Below are 26,252 nucleotides of genomic sequence, written 5' to 3' on the forward strand. Positions count from 1 at the left end.
CTTGTTTTTGTCAGGTTTGTCAAAGATCAGATGGTTGTAGATGTGTGGTGTTATTCCTGAGGCCTCTGTTCTGTTTCCTTGGTCTATGTATCTGTTTTGGTACCAGTACCATGCTGTTTTGGTTACTGTAGCCTTGTAGTATAGTTTGAAGTCAGGTAGGGTGATACCTCCAATTTTGTTCTTTTTGCTTAGGATTGTCTTGGCTATGCAGGCTCTTTTTTGGTTCCATATAAAATTTAAAGTAGTTTTTTCCAATTCTGTGAAGAAAGTCAATGGTAGCTTGATGGGGATAGCATCTTGTTTCTATCAATTACCCTATGGTAAAATTGGTTTCACTATATAGCACTGCAGTTTCCATGAACCTATCGATGACATTAAGTGAGGACTCTATTTAACATTGTAACATAATTAAAAGGAATTCCAATTCTAAGCCCTTGGTTCACACTAGAACACTCCCAAAGGTGTACTTCCTGTTGCAAGGAAAAGAACTAGGCAGTAGAACACTTCTAGGAGAATTTTCAATCTGGTGAGTTTCAGATTCCATATCTAGTGGAGTATACTCGCCAACTACTCTATGTGCTAGGGATGGATAATTTAAAGCATTTTTCTTTAAAGTATAATAAGGACACGTGGCAATAGCTATGAGACACACTCCTGGATGAGACGTGAGTAGGCAAGACATTTATTCACTCATGATATATCAGTGCAAAGTGTGCCTACAGTATACAAAGTAAACTCACAACTCATCAAAAACTAAAACTTTTTACAATGTGCAATACATGTAGGGATATTAATTCAATATATAAATGTCACATGTCTCCCAAATGTCACCCAGGCTTTCTGTTATTTCTTAAAATATACAAGTCAATATTACCAGAGAAAAGAAAAGAAAAGAAAAGAAAAAAATCCCATTATTTTATCTTAAACTTATGTATACTTCTCTAAAGATTCTTAGGCTTGTAAGGAATGAGATTTAAGTCTATTTTTAGATGTTAGCATTCTGGACTGACTTGCAGGCTGTGGAAACACAAGACAGTTGGTCACATGACTAAATGAAATGGGACTGGCTGCTACAGGCGAGGGATAAAATTGAGAGAGAGGAATCTGAGATTTTTCAGTCTCTTAAATATTAACCTATGTCTTGTTAGAATTCATATATTTCTCTCACTAAACCTGTGCTATCAGGGTCATTGTTAGGTTTATTAACAATATTTTACTTTGACACAGCAAAACATTTAATAGCATTCAATATAAAGGTAAATATCAAAATATCTAGGACAATAATGAGTTATGCATTATACTAATTGTACTCACGCCTTCCTGTGAAGTCCACATTTTTAAAAAAATATATTATTGCATATGAAACCACAAACAGGCATTCTGATTTCAGCACATTCTTACTCAAAACAGTATATACAGTCCTATTAGAGTCAGAGCATACTATACAGATCCATGCATGGGATCTATAGTGGTGAAGGTCCACTATACATATGTGTACAGGTGTACAGCACATATGTACACTTCTATATCACATCACGTGGCAGAGGCATGCTTTCTCAGCAGGTGTCAAGGGTCTCCCATGCCAGTGAAAGGGAAACAGAGGGCATACAGATGTTCTGTCCTAGGCCGCTTCTTCAGCAGAACAGTCAATTCCTGCATAAGTAAACTTCTCATAAAGCGTGGTATTCACGTAGGTCTGGAAGAATGAGAATGGTTCAGAGACATAGGCTACTTTGATTCCATCTCTGCCAGTGGCAGTTACAGCAATACCTTGGTTTTCTTTGTTTCAACTCAAAATACTAAGCACTTGGGGGATACTTTTCTGTCCTCAGTCCCTCTGTTGTATTTGATGACTTTCTTCCTAAAATGTAAGATTTCATACTGTATCCTCAGTTTCTGAGCTTGCCCTTCTCACAGTGTCTTATTGGTACCTCCTAATGTGTTCAGCTTCTCTCGGGTTCCTTCCCCTGTCTGAATCTCATCTTCACATCTCTCTGTGTGATCTCACCTGCATCTCTAGTTGAATTACCATTTGGGTTTTGACTATTTCTTTAAACTACATTTACTTTTCTTTTGACTCCCAGATCAGTATAGCCAACTAACTTCTAGAAATTTTTATGGAATTCCTGACCCTCCTCATAGTAACCTGCAGGTCAAGCTCTGTTGTCTACTTGCTGTGTGTCCTCAGTCAAGTCACCCACTTCTGAGTCTATTTCTTCATCTATAAAATTAAAAGGTCAGGCTATATGACTAAAATTCCTTCTAACTCTAATAGGCTAATTCTGTATGTTATTCCAGTGTGTACATGACTATATCCTGTATAGAAATCTTGTTTCTATAATACTTAGGGCCATGTCAAGAAGAACTTCTTCAATTGTTTCAATGTTTTTTTTTTTATGAACCACCCTGGGCACATCAGGAATTCCAATTAAAGATCTCCTGCCTGACTTTAATACTCACCTTTCGTTCCTCCAACATTCTGTTTAAGGACACCAATATCTGGGCAAATGACGGCCTCTCATAAGGCTTCTCCCGCCAGCATTGTCTCATTAGATCAAACCTTCAAACGCAAAGAATTAAAGGGTTAATTCTATAACTATGCTTCAGTCCTGGGCATGGCAGGAAAAGAGAAAAGAGAATGAAGCCAACCAATGCATGGTTATAAAGCTTAACTAGCAGAAGACAAAAGTACAGCACCTGGGAAGTTTCTACTAGGCCTCCCACCTCCCTAAGCAAGTCCCATTTCATCTCCCCATAGATTTAGTTCCTACCCTGGGTACTGTTTCTGCAGGATCTTGGTCTCAGCTATTACAATCATCTAGAAAGAACTGGGTATGTGTCTATAGCAGCATTTCCCTTGGAATGCTGCATCTTTCAAAATGTTAGTGTCTCTTAAAAGGCCCATGCTCAAACTTGTAAAATGCCACCCATTGTATCCCCCTTTAAGAGGGAGGACTTTTAGAAGCACTGTCATTAAAAACAAAGCCTGTTTAACCAGGTGCTATGGACTCAATGTTCATGCCACCCAAAAATCATGTGTTGAAACCATGTGATGGTGTTTGAAGGTAGGTCCTTTGGAAGGTGATTAGGTCATGAGGGTAGAACCCTCATGAATGGATTCGTGCCCTTACAGAAAAGGCCTCAAAGAGCTCTTTTGCTCCTTGTACCACATGAGGACACAGCAGAAAGATGGCCATCTATGAACCAGGAAATGGCTCACGGCCACCAAATCTGCCAATGCTTTGATCTTGGATTTCCCAGCTTTCAGAACTGTGAGAAATACATCTCTGTTGTTTATAAGCCACCAAGTTGTTACAGCAGTCAGAAATGACTAAGACAACAAGTTTAACACAAAGTTTCCAACTTAATTGGCCACAGAACTCCTTTCCCCTTGTATCATATATTTATATCTTGCACAACACGTGAACATAGTTTTGGAAACACTGACTTAAGATAGTGCTTTCTCAACTGTGCTCAGAACTCCTCGTGTGATTAAAATGCAGATTTCTGGAACCTGCCCTAGACTTATAGAATCGATGACTGACAGTGGGGATCAAGAGCCCACATGCTGAACAAATGACTCCAGGGAACCCTATGTGCATAGAAGGCTATCAACCATTGGTTTAGGGTGTCATATCCCAGAACAGCTTATACTTTAACATAAGTTTCTTAAAGACTAAAAAATCTTCTCACCCCTTATGAAGTGAATCTCAAAAGGTAGAATTTTAGGGACTGTCTAGTGATGGTCCAACTATGTCCAGGTTTTTCCAGGATGGTATGTATGCTTCTTATTCCAGTGATATTATTAACACCCTCCTTCACTCTTAGAAGTAGCCCCATTTAGACAATAAATTATTTGTTCAACCTAGAGCCTTGCAGTCTTCAAACATGCCAGTTAGCTTCTACCATGGATAGTTCTGGGAATGGTGGTATCACTACAGGTCATTATATTTCCCCTTGGAATAAATCTTACTTTTGAAAGTAATCTTAGCAGCAGCAAGGTTCTAGGCAAGAAAATGTGTCTTTATTTTTTTTTAATTTTTTTTTATCATAAGTTCTGTGATACATGTGGAGAATGTGCAGGTTTGTTACATCCGTATACAAGTGCCATGGTGGTTTGCTGCACCCATCAACCCGTCATCTACATTAGGTATTTCTCCTAATGCTATCCTATCCCCCAACCTGCCGACAGGCCCCGGTGTGTGATGTTTCCTTCCCTGTGTCCATGTGTTCTTGCTGTTCAATTCCCACTTATGAGTGAGAACATGTGGAGTTTGGTTTTCTTTTCTTATGTTAGTTTCTAGCTTCATCCACGTCCCTGAAAAGGACATGAACTCATCCTTTCTTATGGCCGCATAGTATTCCATGGTATATATGTACCACGTTTTCTTTATCCAGTCTATCATTGAACAGTGCCACAATAAACCTATGTGTGCATGTGTCTTTATAGTAGAATGATTTATAATCCTTTGGGTATATACCCAGTAATGGGATTGCTGGGGCAAATGGTATTTCTGGTTCTAGATCCCTAAGGAATCGCCACACTGTCTTCCACAATGGTTGAACTAATTTACACTCCCACCAACACTGTAAAAGCATTCCTATTTCTCCACATCCTCTCCAGCATCTGTTATTTCCTGACTTTTTAATGGTCGCCACTCTAACTGGTGTGAGATGGTATCTCATTGTGGTTTTGATTTGCATTTCTGTAATGACCAGTGATGATGATCTTTTTTTCATATGTTGGCTGCATAAATGTGTTCTTTTGAGAAGTATCTGCCCATATCCTTTGCCACTTTTTGATGGGGTTGTTTTTTCTTGTAAATTTGTTGAAGTTCTTTGTGGGTTCTGGATATTAGCCCTTTGTCAGAAGGATATATTGCAAACATTTGCTCCCATTCTGTAGGTTGCCTGTTCACTCTGATGATCATTTCTTTTGCTGTGCAGAAGCTTTTTAGTTTAATTAGATCCCATTTGTCAATTTTGGCTTTTGCTGCCATTGCTTTTGGTGTTTTAGTCATGAAGTCTTTTGCCTATGCCTATGTCCTGAATGGTATGGCCTAGGTTTTCTTCTAGGGTTTTTATGGTTTCAGATCTTACATTTAAGTCTTTAATCCGTCTCGAGTTAATTTTTGTAAAGGTGTAAGGAAAGGATTCAGTTTCAGTTTTCTGCATATGGCTAGCCAGTTTTCCCAACACCATTTATTAAATAGGGAATCCTTTCCCCATTGTTTGTGTCAGGTTTGTCAAAGATCAGATTGTTGTAGATGTGTGGTGTTATTCCCGAGGCCCCTGTCCTGTTCCTTTGGTCTCTCTGTTTTGGTACTAGTACCATGCTGTTTTGGTTATTGTAGCCTTCTAGTATAGTTTGAAGTCAGGTAGTGTGATGCCTTCAGTTTTGTTCTTTTTGCTTAGGATCATCTTGGCTGTGCAGGCTCTTTTTTGGTTCCACATGAAATTTAAAGTAGTTTTATCTAATTCTGTGAAAAAAGTCAATGGTAGCTTGATGAGGATAGCACTGAATCTATGAATGACTTTGGGCAGTATGGCCATTTTCACAATATTGATTCTTTCTATGCATGAGCTTGGAATGCTTTTCCATTTGTTTGTGTCCTCTTATTTCCTTGAGCAGTGGTTTGTAGTTCTCCTTGAAGAGGTCCTTCATATTCCTAGGTATTTTATTCTCTTTGTAGCAGTTGTGAATGGGAGTTCACTCATGATTTGGCTGTTTGTCTGTTATTGGTGTGTAGGAATGCTTGTGATTTTGCACATTGATTTTGTATCCTGAGACTTTGCTGAAGTTGCTTATCAGCTTAAAGAGATTTTGGGCTGAGACGATGGGGTTTTCTAAATCACAGTCACATCATCTGCAAATAGAGACAATTTGACTTCGTCTCTTCCTATTTGAATAACCTTAATATCTTTCTTTTGCCTGATTGCCCTGTCCAGAACTTCCAATACTATGTTGATGAATAGGACTGGTAAGGGAAGGCATCCTTGTCTTAGGCCAGTTTTCAAAGGGAATGCTTCCAGCTTTTTCCCATTCAGTATGATAGTAGCTGTGGGTTTGTCATAAATAGCTCTTATTATTTTGAGATACATTCCATCAATACCTAGTTTACTGAGAGTTTTTAGCCTGAGGGGGTGTTGAATTTCCTTGAAGGCTTTTTTGCATCTATTGAGATAATCATGTGGTTTTTGCCATTTGTTCTGTTTAGATGATGGATTATGTTTATTGATTTACATCTGTTGAACCAGCCTTGCATCCCAAGGATGAAGCTGACTTCATCATGATGGATAAGCTTTTTGATGTGCTGCTGGATTCGGTTTGCCAATATTTTATTGAGGATTTTCGCATCAATGTTCATCAGGGATATTGGCCTGAAATTTTCTTTTTTGTTGTGTCTCTGCCAGGTTTTAGTATCAGGATGATGCTGACCTCATAAAATGAGTTAGGAAAGATCCCTCTTTTTCAGTTGTTTGGAATAGTTTCAGAAAGGATGGTACCAGCTCCCCTTTGTACCTCTGGTAGAATTCGGCTGTGAATCCATCTGGTCCTGGACACTTTTTGGTTGGTAAGCTATTAATTACTGCCTCAATTTCAGAATTTTTATTGGTCTATTCAGGCATTTGACTTCTTCCTGGTTTAGACATAGGAGGGTGTATGTGTCCAGGAATTTTTAGTATTCTCTCATGGTAGTTTGTATTTCTATGGGATCAGTGGTGATATCTCCTTTACCATTTTTTATTGCATCTGTTTGATTCTTCTCCCTTTTCTTCTTTATTAGTCTGGCTAGCAGTCTATTTTGTTGATCTTTTCAAAAAAACCAGCTCCTGGATTCATTGATGTTTTTGAAGGATATTGTGTGTCTCTATCTCCTTCACTGCTGTTCTGGTTTTAGTTATTTCTTGTCTTCTGCTAGCTTTTGAATTTGTTTGCTGTTGCTTGTCTAGTTCTTTTAATTGTGATGTTAGGGTGTCGATTTTAGGTCTTTCCTGCTTTCTCTTGTGGGCATTTAGTGCTATAAATGTCCCTCTACACACTGCTTTAACTGTGTCCCAGAGATTCTGGTATGTTTTGTCTTTGTTCTCACTGGTTTCAGAGAACATCTTTATTTCTGCCTTCATTTCGTTATTTACCCAGTATTCACTCAGGAGCAGGTTGTTCAGTTTCCATGTAATTGTGTGGTTTTGAGTGAGTTTCTTAATCCTGAGTTCTAATTTGATTGCTCTGTGGTCAGAGACACTGTTATGATTTCCATTCTTTTGGATTTACTGAGGAATGTTTTACTTCCAATTATGTGGTCAGTTTTAGAGTAACTGCAATGAGGTGCTGAGAAGAACGTATATTCTGTTGATTTGGGGTGGAGAGTTCTGTAGATGTCTATTAGGTCCACTTGTTCCAGAGCTGAGTTCAAGTCCTGAATATCCTTGTTAATTTTCTGTCTTGTTGATCTGTCTAATATTGACAGTGGGGAATTAAAGTCTCCCACTATTATGTGGCAGTCTAAGTCTCTTGGTAAGTCTCAAAGAACTTGCTTTATTAATCTGGGTGCTCCTGTATTAGGTACATATATATTTAGGATAGTTAGCTCTTCCTGTTGTATTGATCCCTTTACCATTATGTAATGGCCTTCTTGGTCTCTTTTGATCTTTGTTGGTTTAAAATCTGTTTTATCAGATGGCAACCCCTGCTCTTTTTTTGCTTTCCATTTGCTTGGTAAATATTCCTCCATCCCTTTATTCTGAGCCTATGTGTGTGTGCGCACATGAGATGGATCTCCTGAACACAGCACACTGATGGGTCTTGACTCTTTATCCTATTTCCCAGTCTGTCTTTTAGTTGGGGCATTCAGCCCATTTACATTTAAGGTTAATATATTATGTGTGAATCTGATCCTGTCATTATGATGCTAGCTGCTTATTTTGCCTGTTAGTTGATGCAGTTTCTTTGTAGCATCAATGGTCTTTAGAATTTGGTGTTTTTGCAGTGGCTGGTACCAGGTTTTCCTTTCCATGTTAGTGCTTCCTTCAGGAGCTCTTGTAAGGCAGGCCTTCCCTTAGCATTTGCTTGTCTGTAAAGGATTTTATTTCTCCTTCACATATGAAATTCTGGGTTGAAAATTCTTCTCTCTAAGAATGTTGAATACTGGCCCCCACTCCCTTCTGGCTTGTAGGGTTTCTACAGAGAGATTTGCTGTTAGTCTGATGGGCTTTCCTTTGTGGGTAACCTGACCTTTCTCTGGCTGCACTTAACATGTTTTCTTTCATTTCACCCTTGATTAATCTGACGATTATGTGTCTTGGGGTTTTTCTTCTCGAGGAGTATCTTTGTGGTGTTCTCTGCATTTCCTCAATTTGAATGCTGACCAGTCTTACTAGGTTGGGGAAGTTCTCCTGAATAATATCCTGATGAGTGTTTTCCAACTTGGTTTCGTTCTCCCCATCACTTTCAGGTACACCAATCAAACGTAGGTTTGGTCTTTGCACATAGTCCCGTATTTCTTGGAGGCTTTGGTCATTCCTTTTCATTTTTTTCTCTAATTTTGTCTTCATGCTTTATTTAAGTTTATCTTCAATATCTGATATCCTTTCTTCCACTGGATCCATTCAGCTACTGATACTGTGTATGCTTCACGAAGTATTCATGCTGTGTTTTTTAGCTCCATCAGGTCATTATGTTCTTCTCTAAACTGGTTATTCTAGTTGCAATTCGTCTAACCTTGTATCAACGTTCTTAGTTTCCTTGCATTGGGTTAGAACATGCTCCTTTAGCTTGAAGGAGGTTGTTATTACCCACATTCTGAAGCCTACTTCTGTCAATTTGTCAAACTCATTCTCCATTCAGTTTTGTTCCCTTGCTGGCGAGGAGTTGTGATCCTTTGGAGGAGAAGAGGCATTCTGGTTTTTGGAATTTTCAACCTTTTTGCACTGGTTTCTCCCCATTTTTGTGGATTTATCTACCTGTGATCTTCGGATGGGGTTTTGGTGTGGAGGTCCTTTTTGTTGATGTTGATACTATTCCTTTCTGTTTGTTTTCCTTCTGACAGTCAGGCCCCTCTGCTGAAGGTCTGCTGGAGTTGGCTGGAGGTCCACTCCAGACCTTGTCTGCCTGGGTAGCACTAGCAGAGGTTGCAGAACAACAAAGATTGCTGCCTGCTCCTTCCTATGGAAGGTTTGTCCCAGAGGGGCACTTGCCAGATGCCAGCCAGTGCTCTCCTGTAGGAGGTGTCTCGTCAACCCCTGCTGGGCTGGGAGGTGTCTCCCAGTCAGGAGGCACAGGGGTCAGGGACCCACTTGAGGAGGCAGTTTGTCACTTAGCAGAGCTCGAGTGCTGTGCTGGGAGATCTGGTGCTCTCTTCAGAGGTGGCAGGCAGGAACGTTTAAGTCTGCTGAAGCTACGCCAATAGCGCCCCCTACCACTAGGTTCTTTGTCCCAGGGAGATGGGAGTTTTATCTATAAGCCCTTGACTGGCGCTGCTGCCTTTCTTTCAGAGATGCCCTGCCCAGAGAGCAGGAATCTAGAGATGCAGTGGCTTTGCAGAGCTTGGTGGGCTCTGCCCAGTTTGAACTTCCCTGGGGCTTTGTTTACACTGTGAGGAGAAAACAGCCTACTCAAGCTTCAGTAATCGGGGATACCCCTCCCCCAACCAAGCTGGAGCATACCAGGTTGACTTCATACTGCTGTGCTGGCAGCAAAGAATTTCAAGCCAGTGGATCTTAGCTGGGTGGGATCCACTGAGCTAGACCACTTGGCTCCCTGGCTTCAGCTCCCTTTGCAGGGGAGTGAATGGTTCTGTCCCACTGGTGTTCCAGGTGCCACTGGGGCAAGGAAAAAAAGCTAGAAAAAAAACCCAAAAAAACTCCTGCAGCTAGTTCAGTGTCTCCCTAAACGGCCACCCAGTTTTGTGCTTGTAACCCATGGCCCTGTTGGCATAGGCACCAGAGAGAATCTCCTCGTCTGCGGGTTGCAAAGACGGTGGGAAAAGCTTAGTATCCGGGCTGGAATGCACCATTCCTCCTGGCGGAGTTCCTCGACCCCTTGCACTTCCCGGGTGAGGTGACATCCCACCCTGCGTCAGCTCATCCTCCGTGGGCTGCACCCACTTTCTAATCAGTCCCAATGAGAAGAGCTGGGTACCTCAGTTGGAAGTGCAGAAATCACTTGCCTTCTGAGTTGATTCTCGCTGGGAGCTGCAGACCAGAACTGTTCCTTTTCAGCCATCTTGCCAGCCCAACTTTGAAATCTTACTGAAAAACTTCACAAATTTATTTCAGGATTTTCTGCATTTGTTGCCCTTCCTCATTTCAACCTTCCCGAGAGTCATTAAATGCCCCTAAATTTCTACGTCTGTAAAGCTAATACTCCTTGTGTATTACATAACAGTATTAGTATTGGGAACCCCCCACTTTTATTCACCTATTTGGGATCTCTGTGTGTAGGTGTTTGTGTATACCAGTTGACTTTGTTAAAGTCAGCTAGCCCCAGAAACACACAAGAGGAAGGAAGGTAAGACAGAATAGCCCCAGGATGAGGCCTGACTTACACCTCATCATCACAGTTCAGGGGTTTCTCCAGTCTGTAGCCCTGGGGCAGCTTCTCATAGAGTTCTGCACAAGTCATCCCGCAGTAGGGTGTGCCTCCTGGAAGACAAACAGTGCCACTCTAAGTCCTCTCTGGCATGAAAAGCAATGCTTCCTGTCCAGGGGTTCTAAAGCTAAGGGGCCAGGAGGAAGACATGGTATGTCACAGGAGAGTGAACATGCTACATGCCTCCCTTGGCAAACCCACCACTCATCAAAACTGGACTTACACTACGGAGTATGCCAAAGCATCATCATTGCTTCAGGGAAAGGAACCACCCCCGGCTTCCTCAATTCAGTGCCGATTCTCTTCCCTAAGTCTTCCCACACAGAGCACATCTATTATACCAATAATATTAACCTTTTTTTTCTGATTGGAAGCCTGTAGTTTTATAATTCATATTTTATCAATTATAGTTATTGTCCAGTTTTAATTATAAAAGCAATCCATATTTATTGTAGAATTTTTTTTAAGTTCTGAGATACATGTGCAAAACGTGCAGGTTTGTCACATAGATATACATGTGCCATGGTGGTCTGCTGCATCTATTGACCCATCATCTAGGTTTTAAGCCCCGCATGCATTAGGTATTTGTCCTTATTCTCTCTTTCCCCCCAACAGGCCTTGGTGTGTGATGTTCCCCTCCCTGTGTCCACGTGTTCTCATTGTTCAACTCCCACTTATGAGTGAGAACATGTGGTGTTTGGTTTTCTGGTCCTGTGTTAGTTTGCTGAGGAGGATGGTTTCCAGCTGCATCCATGGCCCTGCAAAGGACATGAACTCATTCTTTTTTATGGCTGCATAGTATATTCCATGGTGTATATGTGCCACATTAAAAAGCATGAAGAATAAAAGTATTACATTTCTGGGTAGTGCCTTCTAGTTTTTTTAAATATGCAATATTGATAAAACTAGGATCAGTATTCATGAAATTGTTATATATTTTCTGGCGTGTATATTTTAACATAGATACTCACCTAAGCTAACAATCTCCCATAGTAACACACCGTAGGACCATCTGCAGGAGGGACAAGTGTGAAACCAACAATCAGCAAACAGAGTCACCACTTTTTCCTGCCCCCAAAGCCAGGGAGACCCACCCTTTCTGAGAAAAGGAAATGTTACGTCTACATCCTAGGATAAGCCCTTGCACACAGTGTGGGTTTCTCTCCTCTTAGCTCAATGGAAGGGTTACAACAAAGAAATAGTGTTCACTTTGCCAGAACCCCCAAATCACTTTAACTACAGACTCTAAGGTGGTACTGTCCAAAACAGATGAAATTTGTTTTGAAGCTTGACAGATCTGAGTTAAATCCAATCTCTGCCATCCAATACTTTTGTGACCTGGAAAAAGTCACTGAACCTCCCGGGACCTCTTAGTATATTCTTACAAAAGTGGGGACAATAATCCCTGCCTCAAAGTTATGCAGAGAAACAAAAAAAGCACCTTGCACACAGTGAAGACACAGCAATTGCCCACCCCCTCTTCATCCCCAGGCATCAGCAAAACCCCTTGGAAAAGTCACCACCCCTCTTGTGGCCTTGGTTTTTCATCCTGGAAATGGGGTGCAGGGCAAGATGACCTAAACCTCAAGCCACCCCTTCCTTCTACCGCCAGCCTCTGATGCATCACTGCAGGCTGCAAGCAGAGACGCCCCCCACTGTCTGGCCTTATTTTGTCCCCAGCAGCTATTCTGGATTGCTCCTCTGATCTAGGTCTGGGAGAGGAGCCACAGGAAGGCCAGTATGTCCCTTCTTCCTGTTGAGTCCAAGAATTCACAACTCAAAGCGCAATGCAGAATACACAACTTCAGTATGCAGAGGGAAATCCAAAATCTGCCACCAGTGATTCTGCACTCTGGAAACTGTCTACTCTGCGGCTTTATTCTGTTACTTTATTTCCTGGGTTTTTTGGTTACCTTTGTTCCCGAGAGGTACAGGACATTCCTGCTTCTTTTTAAAACCTGTCAAATATATGTTTCTGGGAGGGAAAAAAAAAAAATCCCTTGGCAATAAGCAGCTTACTCACACATCACTGTTGGTTGTGTACACACTGTAATTCAGTGACTCGATGGCCATCCAGCGCACTGGGAGCCTTCCCTGGAGAGAACAAAGTGAGATGTCACTTAAGTGGGACAGGGTCTTTATGAGGCTCTCAGCCTGCCTGAGCTGTGGCTCCACAAAGCCCATCGGGAACCTCATAGGCAGGGCAGACTCAGACATCATTGCTTTGTGTATGTCCCAGCTACATGTGTGTTTTCAAATTTCAAAACATGCAAATAGCATAAGTCCTATTTATCTTCAGGGTTCAGCATTTTATATGAATTGAAGTGTGAGTGTGCACGCGTGATAGTCAGTCATTCCTTATTCACCTTATAGCCCTCAGAGGCACTCTGAGGTTTGAAAGGGGAGACAGGCATAGACACTGAGTGAGAATGTAACTGTATTAATAATGTGGAAAAGGGAAATGGAGGCACTGGGGTACGGTGAAGAGAACAACTGTGCCTGGAGATGATGGAGGGAGATTCTCCAGAGGACGGGACATCCCAGCATGGTTCTGTAAGACGTTTAGGTGTCATTAGGTGGGTGGGAGAGGAAAGAGCATCTCTAGACAAGGGGAACAGTGTGCATATATAACAGTAGAGATTAAGATGATTTGTAGCTTACGTAGTGTAGTTTACGTGGGGTTTGGAGACACGTACCGATACTTTGGGTGCTGGTCCTGACTACCTCCAGGCTGTCCCCATATCTTGGCTTACTGATCCCAGGCTAGGCAAAATGAGATGTGCCTGGACGTTGTAAAGCTTGACTTTAAAGTTTTATTCTTGGTTTCCTCAAAGTCTCTATGATTTGGGGCTCCCTTCCTATCTACTCATTCAAGAATCATAAGGTTGGTCATCAAGAGGTTGATTCCTCCCTCCCAGAGATTTGTCCGAACTTGCTACACTGCATCCTTCTTGCAGGGAACTTGCTCCTCTCCAATCCTTCTTTCTTCCCCCTTCCCTCAACCTGGCCCTTTACTCCCCAGCCCCAAGGTGCTAAAGAACACCTTTACCCTGTTTAGTCTATTGTAAGATCGAGTTGAGCCCTGATAGGTGCTCTCCCCCTGTAAATAACCCCAATACTGCAGAAATCACTGCCCTTTATGAAATGCCAAGCAAACCCATGCTAGTCTTGGGGAGCTGAGGAGAGCATCCAAATAGAATGGGTAGGTTGTGGGGTTAACCTGTGTTATCCCTCCACCTTCTCACCCGGGGTACCCACATCCCCCAAGCACTGGAGTAAAGCAGGGAAAAGGATTTCAGGAAGGAGATTTGAGGACACCAGGTGGTCAGGGAGGAGTTGAGTGATGGATTCTGCTTCTTTAAGAAAACAAGTCCACCCCTGCTCCAGAGAAGCATCTGCCTTGAGTGGGTCTGAAAAGGTTAGGGAGAAAAGCATCACCTGGGAGCCAGCCCTCAGGGAGGCACACGTGGCTTCTGAAAGTGCTATGTTGATAAGCATGCAGGGCCTCGAAGACCCAAAAGGACCCCACTTCACACCCTCATCAGAAAAGAGAGTGGAAAGATCCAAAATGATTATGTTCACTGTGGTTGTAGCTATGTGCAAGGATGTATGCTGTGGAAGGCGATAAGCCAAAAATGAAAAAAATATATATGCCAAGGTGGTGAATTATGGGTGATTTCCTTTCAAAATGTTCTTGAGTGTTGTTTTATCTTCTCAGTAACTAAATAAGTGTGATGAAAATCAAGGAAGCCTGGAATTGAGAATAAATACAGGAACCTGAGCTTTGCTAAGAGACAATTTGGTGTGCCCACAAAAACAAAAAGACTGCCTACATCTCATGACAACTGAAGCCATCCCAGGAAAGCTGGGCCAAAGTAATGTTCATCAGACCTAAAAAAGGGAGAGCCATCCACCAGAGTAGATCAGAGTAGATCTGCCAGACACATGGAAAGGCTGCAGGGCTTGTCATCCCTGAGGCCCTGCGTTCTGCCCACCCAAGGAAAACAGAGGATGGTGATATTTCCTCCACACAGCTCTGACATGCAGGGATGTGGTACTTCTAGGACTACGTGATTCTAGACTGGGCACCAAAAGCAGAATGAGTGTCTCTCTTCCTCTAAGACTGTATGGTTAGGTTCTCCTGCAATCTTGTACTTAAAGATAAAATATTACTGTTTGGGAGAGTGGATTGTGGGCTTGAACAGTGACCACTGAAGTTTCAGTGAAGAGAGAAATCTTAGATGAGCCTGTAGAAGTTATGAATTTCTCTATAGAGCCTCCTGGTGATTTAGAAATCATTTAGTTTGTTTCTTTGATTTTTGGAAAATATATTAATCTTTTTCCTTGCTACATCGGCTGTGCATGAAAGGGGATTGTGCAAGCTCCTCAGAGGTTTCTGAGTGAGATGCCTTGGGGTCTGAACTGGATAGAACCAAGACCCCAAACCACTAGGCTTGAATATTCAATCACTTGGTCACACATGACAGTGCCTTCTTCATTAGTAATACAGACGCTGCAACCGTGTTAGGAATGAACATTTAGAAAGAATGTTTCCCAGGGCACACAGTATCTACTGGGACACACAGTCAGATGCTTTAGTCACCACAGAGCACCGACAGTCTCAGAAGTGACATCAGGAGAGCGGGGAGTACCTTGGAAACGATGTGATCAGTGTCCGAGTCCTGTACTTACCATTGTCTTTTTCACATACACCTCTTGACCTCGGGACAATCCAAAATCTGCTATTTTTGCCACATAGTTTTCACCAACTAAAATGTTTCTGGCAGCCAGATCCCTGTGGATAAACTGAAGTTTTGAAAACATTATGTATATTCAGCCTAATGAAAGCCCCAGCGCTGAAAACTTTGGGGAATAGGAAAGAAAACAATAGCATAAAAAAGGAGTTTAAAAAGGCACAATCCAGTTCCCCTTAAAGTTCCCCTCCAAAATTCCCTGGTAATGGAATGGATTCTGCCGAAAGACACACCACATCTTGGCAGAAGAATTTCAGAAAATGAACAAATAAAAAACACAGGTTGTTAAATGCTCCAGCTGTAATGTAGCGTGTGTCTGTTGCTGCACATGATTTAGAGGCAAACCAGGCTAAGAGAGCTTAAGGTACCTCGCTACATCTTATGAAAATTATGACATTTTCACAATTATGAAAATTGCTAGATAAACATATTGTCAGTATTAATTTTTATTTAAATAGATGGACTATTCACAAAGAGACTAAAATGAGGGAGATTTTAAGGAGTTAAAGAAGAGAGGTTGACAGACCCTACAAACATTGAAACTGACTTTAGAGGGCACTCCAGAGGAAAGATATTCAAAGCGAGTTCTTCTAAACAAACCTGTTTTTGGCTCAGGTAGTCCATGCCCCGGGCCACGTCGGCAGCAAAGTGGAGGAGCTGCTGGGAGGACAGTGTGGACGCGGTGCTATTGGCAATAGCGAATGCTGGGTCCGTCTCCAGCACACGGCTCTTGCGCAGGAAGTCCAGAAGGTTTCCATGGGGCGCATACTCAATGGCTAGGTACAAGTAGCCTGTGGGGAAGGAAGAGAGCATTGACTCATCAGTGGCCCTGAACAGCTGTGACATTTAAGAGATGTGCTGTGGGAATTGCCTATAAACTCCATTTTGTCTAAACAAAACACATCTAGTAACACCACTGAGGGAGCACTGGGGGACAGGAGGAAGATAGGTGACACCCTCCTGCAATACTCAAAGGGTGCCGGGCTGGAACGCTCGGTTTTGCTCCTTCCCACTCCCTCTCCATTCCTTCCAAACGTGCACTCACACAGAGGCCTTCCTGAAATGCTTTTACCCAGTCAGTAATAACAGTAGATGAGTCAAAGCACTGTCTTCCAGATCTCAGACACGTTCTTCACATCACCTGTTCATTTGCATTCCATTTTGATCAAGGAGCTAATAGGAGCCAGGCATGTTATTCCAGTCTGCCTCTAGCTATTCCTGAGGCTGTTATTATTTTTAAACAATTAAATATCTGTGTGGAAGGATCCACAACATGTAACTTTCTCTCCTGCCTTCTACTCCTCCTTAAAACCCATAGTAAGTCACCATATTGATGACTGGGTCTCTGGTCACCAGAAGTTAGTTTCAAAGATTGCATTTTGCTTTAAGAAACCAGAAAACTCAAGCTTTTAGGAAACAATAAAACAATAGTTCCTAGAAAAACCTATGGTTCATTGTCACTTTTTTGTTCCAAATCATTTCTCTCTCTTTTTTTTTTTAATAAAAAGTTATTTGCCCAGTTTTGTTACTTCTGTTTTCTCGGAATTTTTAAAAAATAAATTATCCTCTTACAAAAATTTTTTTAAAGGGAATTTACTTTGCTAAAAACATTGACATTTATACCTAGTAAAATGTAAAGTTATTTTACTGTTTTTTAAAAGAATTTTTTGGGTAAACCATGTATTTAAAATGTTGTATGAATTAGAACTTGAAGCCCAGTGCAGTGGCTCACACTTGTAATCCCGGCACTCTGGGAGGCCAAGGTAGATGGACTGCTTGAGCCCAGGAATTTGAGACCAGCCTGGGCAGTATACTGAGACCTAATCTCTACAAAAAACAAAAATAAAATAAAAATTAGCCAAGCATGGTGGTGCATCCCTGTAGTCCCAGCTACTTGGGAGTACTTAGGCTGAAGTGGGAGGATTGCTTGAGCCCAGGGAAGAGGAGGTTGCAGTGGGCTGACATTGTGCTACTACACTGCAGACTGGGCAACAGAGTGAGACCCTGTCTCAAAAAAAGAAAGCTTGAAAGATATTCTAAGAAATTGAAATTCTAACAAAGAAATCTTCTAGTATTGAATCTTGTTGCACTATAATGAAAGTTAGACCTAAATTATGGTATACATGTGCTTTCTCACATCTTTGCTGAATTATTCTAAAATTATATATATATATATATTTTTTTGAGACTGAGTCTCACTGTGTTGCCCAGGCTGAAGTGCAGTGGTGCTACTTCAGCTCTCTGCAACCTCTACCTCCCAGGTGAAAGTGATTCTCCTGCCTCAGCCTCCTGAGTAGCTGGGACTACAGGCATGCACCACTATGCCCAGCTACTTTTTGTATTTTTAGTAGAGATGGAGTTTCACCATGTTGGTTGGCCAGTATGGTCTCAATATCTTGATGTCATGATCTGCCCACCTCGGCCTCCCAAAGTGCTGGGATTAGAGGCGTGAGCCACCACGCCCAGCCTATCTTAAAATTTTAAGAGCCAACTATGTGCTAATGTGATGACAAAGCAAAATTTTAAGGGATATAGTTTTGTTGTTGCGTTCTTTTTCCCCATTAAGGAAACTGCATTAATATTGTGGTTTATTCTCTCCCAAAAGACCAATTGCAACCAGATGAAGTAAACGTAACCTCAAGATTTTACTGTCTTCAGAATAAAACAAAAGATGAAACTTAGAACTGGATCACTTGGCCATTTCTCTTCTTATCTCCTCCTAGTGCAAAGTGCCTGGATCCCTTAATAGCCAGCATTCTCCTAGATCTGCAGTGGGGTCAACACACTAAAACCTCAGCACAGTCTTCTTTGTAGTTTTAGCCTTTTTCGGGAAAACTGGTTTAGTCTGTCCACCACAGCCACTTGGCTTCCTGTCATAACCCCACTTTCCCTGGGCATCCAGAGAATCCTTGCCCTTTTGTACTGTGTCATTTGTGGGGTTTGTACAGAAAGTCAGGCGGGTTTTAAGAACACTCACCATGTTTGTGGGAGTGGTGTCAGCAAGGACAGCAGGGTGTGTGTGTGTGTGTGTGTGTGTGTGTGTGTAACTTTCATTTATACTCCTGTGCCATGCTGATGACTGTTTTCAGGAAGTAGCTCAAAAAATAAATGTCATTACTTCATTATTTAACCTAAGGGACATGATCTGGCTTTCAGAATTACACCCTTATTGGATCATAGAATGATAAATTATTTGAAGCACCAGTATTTTTAGTTTAATAAATTGAGGAAATGGAAGTAGTCTCTTTTCTATTGTTGGTGTTTGTGCTGCAAAGTCAACAAGAGGCTGTCAAGTTTGTAAATAATTACTGCATGGAGCTTTTTATGGGAGCAAACTTTTCCATGAGAAATGAAGTTTAAGCAGAGATTCAGAACTACAAGGCCATGCAGCATGCAGAGGTAAACCCATAGATGATTTTTGTCGTTACCTACTCACTCACCACTAATTACATGCATTACAATAGAAAGTACTCAGTAAACATTTGAATAACATAAATTTAACTTTAAATGCATGTGCAACACAGGATAGTTGTACAGCTCCATTGTAATTGTACATGAAAGTATTCTGGATAAAAACAAAGCACTATCTCATGAAAGCTTCTTATAATTATTTTTAAAATCCAACTATCCTTAGTTTTCATATTATAGTAGATTGCTGGCATTCATGGCTTTTTAACATTCAGAATACCAATTCCCTGGGTTTCCAGGAAAAATGTAAAGGTAGGCAATTAAGAAGAAGCTGATGGTGGGGACTCCCCTACTATACTTGAGCAGCAGTAGTAGTAGTAGTGGAGAAAACCTCTGGATGGCCAAGGATGGGGCAGGTAGGAGCCATGAATACCTTTGGGCAGTAATGGCTGAACCACACCAGAAGCTAAATAGTCCAGCCTCGGCACTTCCCTCCAAAAATAAGGCAAACCACAGCACAATCTATAAATGGGACTAGACAGACATTCAGATAGAAGATGCAACTTTAAAAAAAAATAGGCAACATTCTTAAGATCATTATCTTTCCTTATATCAATATGGAATTTGTCTGTTTTCTTTTTTTTTTTTTTTTTTTTTTTTTTGGAGACAGAGTCTCGCTCTGTCGCCCAGGCTGGAGTACAGTGGCCAGATCTCAGCTCACTGCAAGCTCTGCCTCCCGGGTTCACGCCATTCTCCTGCCTCAGCCTCCCGAGTAACTGGGACTACAGGCGCCGCCACCTCGCCCGGCTAGTTTTTTGTATTTTTTTAGTAGAGACGGGGTTTCACCACGTTAGCCAGGGTGGTCTCGATCTCCTGACCTCGTGATCCGCCCGCCTCGGCCTCCCAAAGTGCTGGGATTACAGGCTTGAGCCACCGCGCCCGGCCGGAATTTGTCTGTTTTCTAAAACCTCTGGCAGGAAAGACAGGAAAAGAGCATCTTACCTCGATGTTCACATGCTCCTAAGAGATTGATGATGTTTGGATGGTGTCCAAGTTTACAAAGAACTTCCAGTTCTCCTGCAAAGTCCCTGTGATCATCTTTGGAGGCATATTCTGGGAAGAAAGTCAAGGGTTGTGATTCCTATTTGTTACACCTTTTCAGAATCAGCTGTCCTGTCCTGCCCCCCAAGAACCTTCAGGTGCCCTCAGTCACCATCAACTACATACAACCAAAGAGATTAGTCTAAAGTAGAGATTCTCAGCCTTGGCACTATTGACACTGGGCTGACAACTCCTTTGCAGGGGCCTGTCCTGTGCATGGTAGGGTGTTTCACAGCCATCCTGGCCTCTACCTACTAGATGTCAATAACTAGTCAAAAATGTTTCCAGATATTGCCAAATGCCTATGGATGAGAACCACCACTCTAAAGTTTTCTTGTTTAAGCTCCCAGATCCTCAGGTAAATGACTTGGTAGAGGTGGAGCTGTACCATCTTTTAGATTTTAGCTCTTCCAACTAAATCTACCATCCAAAGACAACTGAGGAATACAACCAAAGTTTCCATGAAACATCGCCAATAATGCATGCATCTTTATTCATTAATTGTAACTTATTTTTTACAAACCAGTCTCAATCTGGTTGATTGAGCTAAATAAATCAAATCCAAATGGTATCTTATGGACGTTGCATGGGAATCAGGAAACTGAGTTGCGTCTGCCTTTATTCTTTCTGCCTTGTCTCTCCACTAGCACTTTAACCAGAGGGAGAACCCACCAAGCACCAGAATGAAGAGAAGGCTATTGGTTGGTGCATAAACTGATCAGTCTTGAGTCAAGGATAATGAGCTATTATTGTTTTTTAAAAAACCACATTGGGTGGCAAGGGTAGGAGTGGGGTGCTGGTGGCCATAAACATGGCTGCTCATGCTTAGAAACTGTGACAATCATCTCATGAGGGGCCAATGGTATTCATAAGTCAAGTGCTCTGCTCATACTACAGAAGCCTCACTGAGGGTCAATATCTTGGGAATTTTTTTTAAAGAAGTTCTTCATAGTGAGTTTGGCCGCTTTATTCAGTAACTGCCCTTCTTTGGATGCACTGCTTTGCCTGCAGGATTTATCAGCCCTGATGCCTTATTAAGCTGTTTTCCCTCTTCACATGGGCACAAGACAGAAAATCAGGCTCACAATAGATCCCAATAAAAACTGCCTTCATAAGATTCTACACCCCTCTCCTCTCACTATCCTCACTGCTCCCCAAAACTCCCTGTGACAAAAGTAGCAAAACAGAAAAGGGATTTCTGGCTGTTTTGCAAGTAGTTTGTATTGTTTTTAAAGACCCATATTGCTGTTTCTAATCATAGATATTTTGTTTTGTTAGTCTTCTTAACAATGTAGAAAGCAGAGATGATTTAATAATATTTAGAGTTAATTCACAGACTCAATATTGTGGTCCAAAAAAAGAAAACTGTCAGCATCCTTAAAGAGCTCTGAAGTTGGAGCTGCACAATGATAATAGTTCATCACATTCTCTGCTTTAATGCACCACATTCCAAGCCTGTATTTTGTAAAATCAATAGTGCATCCTCACAGTCAAGTCTTACACAAACTGCTCTTTCACACAGAAGAGAAGATAGCTAGCTAATTTGCCAGCTAACTAGTCATTCTGCTTTCTCTGAAGATATTTACTATCAAATATTATTAGATGGGTAGCTACCAAACAGTCTTGAGATGAACAAAGCTGGAAAAGATTTAGTTCTTATGACCTTAAATCAGTGGTTTTCTCTGCAAACTTGAGTGTACAGAGGAACCACAGAGAAAGCCACTCAAGAACACAGATTTTCATATGCTACCCAAGAAATTCAGGTGTAGTCAAATAAGGAGTAGAAGAAACCCAAGTGAATGCATTTCTAACAGTGTCCCCAGGAACTTATATACAGTTAACCTATGAAGACTGTGGTGTGCAAAATGTGGTCCCCAAACCCACAAGATAGCATCACTGGAAAACTAATGAAAAATGCAGATTCTGTGGCCCTGCCCTAGACTTACTGAGTCAGAAATTGTGGGGTAGGACCCAAGAGTTTGTTTTTAAACAAGCCTTCCAGATGATTCTGATGCACACTCCATTTTGAGAGGCACTGCATTAAGAGAAACAACAATGCTCCCCAAAAGTTAGCTGTATATGACCAAGAATCTGTAGTATCACAGCCCAGTGAATCAAGCAGTGATGTTTAAATGGCTCCTGCCTTTGTATTCATAATCTGACTATCACAGGCTCAACTTCAAAGGAAGCATAGTCTTCAGTTGCAAATAACTATGTCTGATACCATGCGAATTTTTTGTAAGACCGTAGAGCAAAGAATCAGCAGGAAATCAAGTTTTCTCCACACCCTCATGCAATGCTGACTCTATCTGGTCAACCACTGACCTTTCATTCTCTTGATGGCAGCATCCATCCGTAACCCATCCTTCTTGATGCGCGCCTTAAGAACTTGGCCAAAATTGCCCTCCCCGATCACATCTTGAAATTTGATATCATTCCAGTCAAGCACTGGATAAATTGTAGGATCTGGGTTGTTTTTGACCTTCCTGTTTAGGGCCAGAGTTCCTGAGTTGAACTGCACAGCTGGTTCTTCCCTCTGGAAAAATAATTATTTCATCATTTTGTGTCAGGATTTTTCATAATTCTAAGGGGCATAATGTCTTCTGGTTGGCATCCATACCAGATGAAAAAAGAAATAGTATATTTAATTCTAGACTGGAAAGGGAAATAGGTTTTCATCACACAGGCCTGCCCTGATAAACCAGCTGCCCACAGGGCTGCACGGGCACAATTCTGGGCCTCCTCAGAAAAGCTTGTTGATTAGCAATGTCTGTAAAGGATGACAGAGAAAGGAGTAACAGTACATATGCCATGTGTTTGCCATTCTTGCATTAGTTGTACGTGAGTTCCCTACAGTGCTATGAAATGAACAAGTGTTCAGTTCTGGTTTGGAAGCTAACTTGGAGAGCCTATATGGGGCAACCACAGGATGTGCCTCAGTGCACACTCTTTCTCTCTTATAGTAAGGCTTAGAATCTCTAAGTCTATTCTGGCCACAAGATGACTGAAGCTTAGAGCCAAACCCAACACTGTATCTCTTTCTCCTGAATTCAAATAGCTGCTGGTGCTACCATGGAAAAGGTATTTTGACAGGCTCCAGCACTCCCAACCCCCTTGCTGGCCCTTCCTCTCCAGTGACAGCCTGAGTTGAGCCAGCTCTGGCATGGAGTCAGATAGTGAAGTTCCTCTTGTCCTCCGTGGAAGGGAAGCTTGGGGACTCATGCACATGGGGTATACCTCATTTGAATCATTGCACTCAATGCATTATCTACAGAATTGATAAAGTCTGGTTCAAATTAATTTTACAGGGCCTGAACCCACAAACTAGATAAATTTTCAGGCTTTAGTATACTGAAAGAACTCGAATAAGATGACTCTTGGTAAAGTGTCATATTATAGGCCTTTGCTACTGGTTAAAATTCCTAGATGAAAAAAAAAAAAAAAAAAAATGAGGCAGTACCAAGTGCCAGGAACTCTGACTTCAGACTGAGGGTATACAGGAATGGAAGGCACACACAGGTATGTATAATTCTTATACATATGAGGGGTCATAAGATTGAGGGACTTATTAGAAAGAAATGGGAACTAGAAATAGGCAAATGTGGGGAAAACTTGTCTAATATATCATTACCTATCTCACTGAGGTCTGGTTACCCTCTGTCCTTCCTTACCAAAAATGTTCAATTCATTCTATTGCAACATATCATCTCTGGGGACTTATTACTAGGATGACCATATATGTCATTTCAGCAGGCAGGGACAGACCTAGTTTCCTGCATAATTTACCAAGAGCACCCTTTTCACTCTTAAAATTGTTCTGGTTTGGATAAGAAATTATATAGTCATACTTTTTATCTACCATTTCATAATGGAAGCCAAAGAGAAGACGAGACTTGCCTAAGGGAAATATTTACTTTATAAGTAAATTTCCTGGTCCATATCTTTAAAGTGAAGGTGCTGCCTGTACTTGGACTTGCCCTTATTAGGTAGTAGGAAGATGAGACACTACCACGTTTTGGAAGGCTTGGGCCATTCTCCTTTGTACATTTGCCCTCTTCAATTGCAATATGATCAGAAAGGCCAACAGCACAGTCAGGCAGGTCATTCCAGCAGAGCCAAGGATGGCTATAAGCAGCATCTTCCCCCCTCCGAGGTCCGCTGGTGCTGTGCAGGAAGACAGAGGTGAAGCAGGTAGTTTAGTTTACGTAGAGAAACAGACCCACACCGTAGGTGGGAGAAGACACAGTGTAATGGGAACTTAATAGCAGCCCTCACCCTGCCACCTAATCACTACATGACCTTGGGCTTCTCATTTACATTCCAAAACTCAGTGGAGATGAGTCTGACTCACAGGGTTGTTACAAGATTAAAAGAAAAAATGTGCAAAAGTGCTGTTACAATTAGCAATATGCTAATCATTAGTTGTCATTTGTTCAACTTTTATTTCCAAGTAGAATCCCAAACAGATGAACAATGTTGAATAATAGGGGGAATTACTAGAGGTATAACTTTGAGAGAGTGACTAAATCTGCCTGAACCTCAATTTCCCCACCTAGAAATGCTTTAAAGTTCAATGATGCTAAGAGCTTAGAGTCCATCAGATATTTTGTTTTGTGTTCCTTGTTTTAAAGAGTTAACGAAGAAAACCTAATGATACCCAATAGAAGCAGAGAGGGAGGGAGGGAGGAAGACAGGAAAAGACAGAGGAAAAAACATTCAATTTAGGGCTCAAGCCAAAATAAACTAGTAAAGCCTACGGTCTAATCTCTCTACTTCTTTCCCTTATTTAAATTTAAATAAAATTAAACTCGATATATTTTTATTAGTAATAGCACATAGAACATGTTCCCATCTTCTTAAAAGTATCCCTCTCTTCTCATTTATCTTTTCTTCTGTCTCTATATATGTATAGATACAGAGGTGTCTAGAATGATGAGAAACTTTTAGTTTTTGTCTTGTTTTAAAATTTTTCTCTTGGTATTTTATGGATAGCTTGAATTTAGGAAGTTACATTTCGCCAAAACACAGGTAATTACAAAAATGGGGCATTCACTAAGAGTGTGACCTGAAAACCATGATTTTCTCTATTTGGCAGACTCTTCATTCCTTGAACATTTCAAAAATATTCCAAAGAATCAGCACTGTTAAAGTGACTTGTTTGATTTTGTTTCTTAAGGTCTAGGTAATCCTCCAAGAGAACCGAGAAGTTTTCAGATTTAGTTACAGTATTTTCTGTAAAAATAGACTCTAATCCAAATCATAAATTTTCAAAATTTGCCTCTCAAGTGCCTCCATCCACATTCTCTGGCACACACTGTACACAACACAGACAGCCAGGAGGTGCCTCTGCACAGACTTAAAGTCAATCCTCCTGCTGCAGCTCCACCCACATGGGGCCCTTGTTCACTTAATTACACTCAACAAACTTTATCAATCACAAACCATGGGCACAGTATGGCATCCTGAGAGGATCTCTATCTAGTTCAAAGCACATTCTCTTTCTGGGGTTGGGCTTAGTGGTGGACATGGAGACCTAATAACCTGCATCAGTAAAGTAGAAGAAGACTCAGAATTGCACAGTGTCATCCAAGCTAAAAGAGGAGTGTTTGAGGAAGAATGAAACATGGTTCTTGGAGCCTCCTACTGGAGCTCTTGCACAGCCTGCCTTCTATAAGCAGTTCCCACATTCTTCTTTCTCCTCGGAATTAAAATTCATATTCCTTAGAGCTTTCTTCTTAGATTGCTGGATGGGGTATGCTGATAGACTGATCTATTCTAAGGTTTAACAATAGAAAATGGACCAACAGGGATCCTTCTCAGAGGCATTTTGATATTAAGGACCTCTCTGTGAATGCCTGTCCATTCAACCACCGACCTTTCATAGGCTTTCATCTCACAGGCCTGTCCTGATAAACCAGCTGCCTATAGGGCTGCACAGTAATCCTATGTAAATACCTGTCAACCAACCTTGAGATTCTGGGAGGGTCACCAGTTCATGAGAAAAGGCTGGGTTGCTTGACCCTATGTTGTTCTCTGCAAAAATGTCCACCTGGTAAGCTGTTTCAGGTTCTAGGCCCTTGAGCTGATACTGAGTGATGGTGGCATTCTTTATCTTCACATCAATGTGCTGGTCTTCATTCTTGCCTTGAACCTTGTAACGGATGGTAATAGAAGAAATAGAATAGCCATCCAATATTGTCCAAGAAATCACAGCCGAGGAGTGTGTGATGTTGGAAATCTTGATGTTTTCTGGTTGAGGAGGAAGAACTAGGAATTAAAAGGAAAAAGATTCAATTAAGATATACTACCATGTCTTAGATCATTATGCTTTTGAGATAGGGTTCACGTCCCCTCATAAACCATGAAAGGCAAACAGATGTTTTCTCAGATCGTATCCC

At 41.5% G+C, this 26,252-nt stretch overlaps 1 protein-coding gene across 5 annotated transcripts in view; it reads right to left on the minus strand.

Moving 5' to 3' along the window:
- Window positions 1-655: 655 nt before the first annotated feature.
- TEK (TEK receptor tyrosine kinase) overlaps window positions 656-26,252 on the minus strand; it is a 122,285-nt gene continuing 96,688 nt past the window's right edge. For 2 of the 5 annotated variants that reach the window (XM_023203894.1, XM_023203893.1), the window contains 11 exons: window positions 25,822-26,121; window positions 23,864-24,018; window positions 22,180-22,390; window positions 19,756-19,866; window positions 15,946-16,136; window positions 15,284-15,397; window positions 12,615-12,685; window positions 11,563-11,603; window positions 10,548-10,644; window positions 2,461-2,560; window positions 656-1,696 (listed from right to left, as the gene is read on the minus strand). In XM_023203894.1, the coding sequence (XP_023059662.1) occupies window positions 1,622-1,696; window positions 2,461-2,560; window positions 10,548-10,644; window positions 11,563-11,603; window positions 12,615-12,685; window positions 15,284-15,397; window positions 15,946-16,136; window positions 19,756-19,866; window positions 22,180-22,390; window positions 23,864-24,018; window positions 25,822-26,121 (1,466 nt within the window). In that variant the 3' untranslated portion in view covers window positions 656-1,621. The remainder of the gene's footprint in view (window positions 1,697-2,460; window positions 2,561-10,547; window positions 10,645-11,562; window positions 11,604-12,614; window positions 12,686-15,283; window positions 15,398-15,945; window positions 16,137-19,755; window positions 19,867-22,179; window positions 22,391-23,863; window positions 24,019-25,821; window positions 26,122-26,252) is intronic. The other 3 variants (XM_031934100.1, XM_031934099.1, XM_023203895.1) reach the window with 2 other exon arrangements.

The sequence above is a fragment of the Piliocolobus tephrosceles genome, chromosome 14 (assembly GCF_002776525.5).
Source record: "Piliocolobus tephrosceles isolate RC106 chromosome 14, ASM277652v3, whole genome shotgun sequence".
Classification (NCBI taxonomy): Eukaryota; Metazoa; Chordata; class Mammalia; order Primates; family Cercopithecidae; genus Piliocolobus; species Piliocolobus tephrosceles.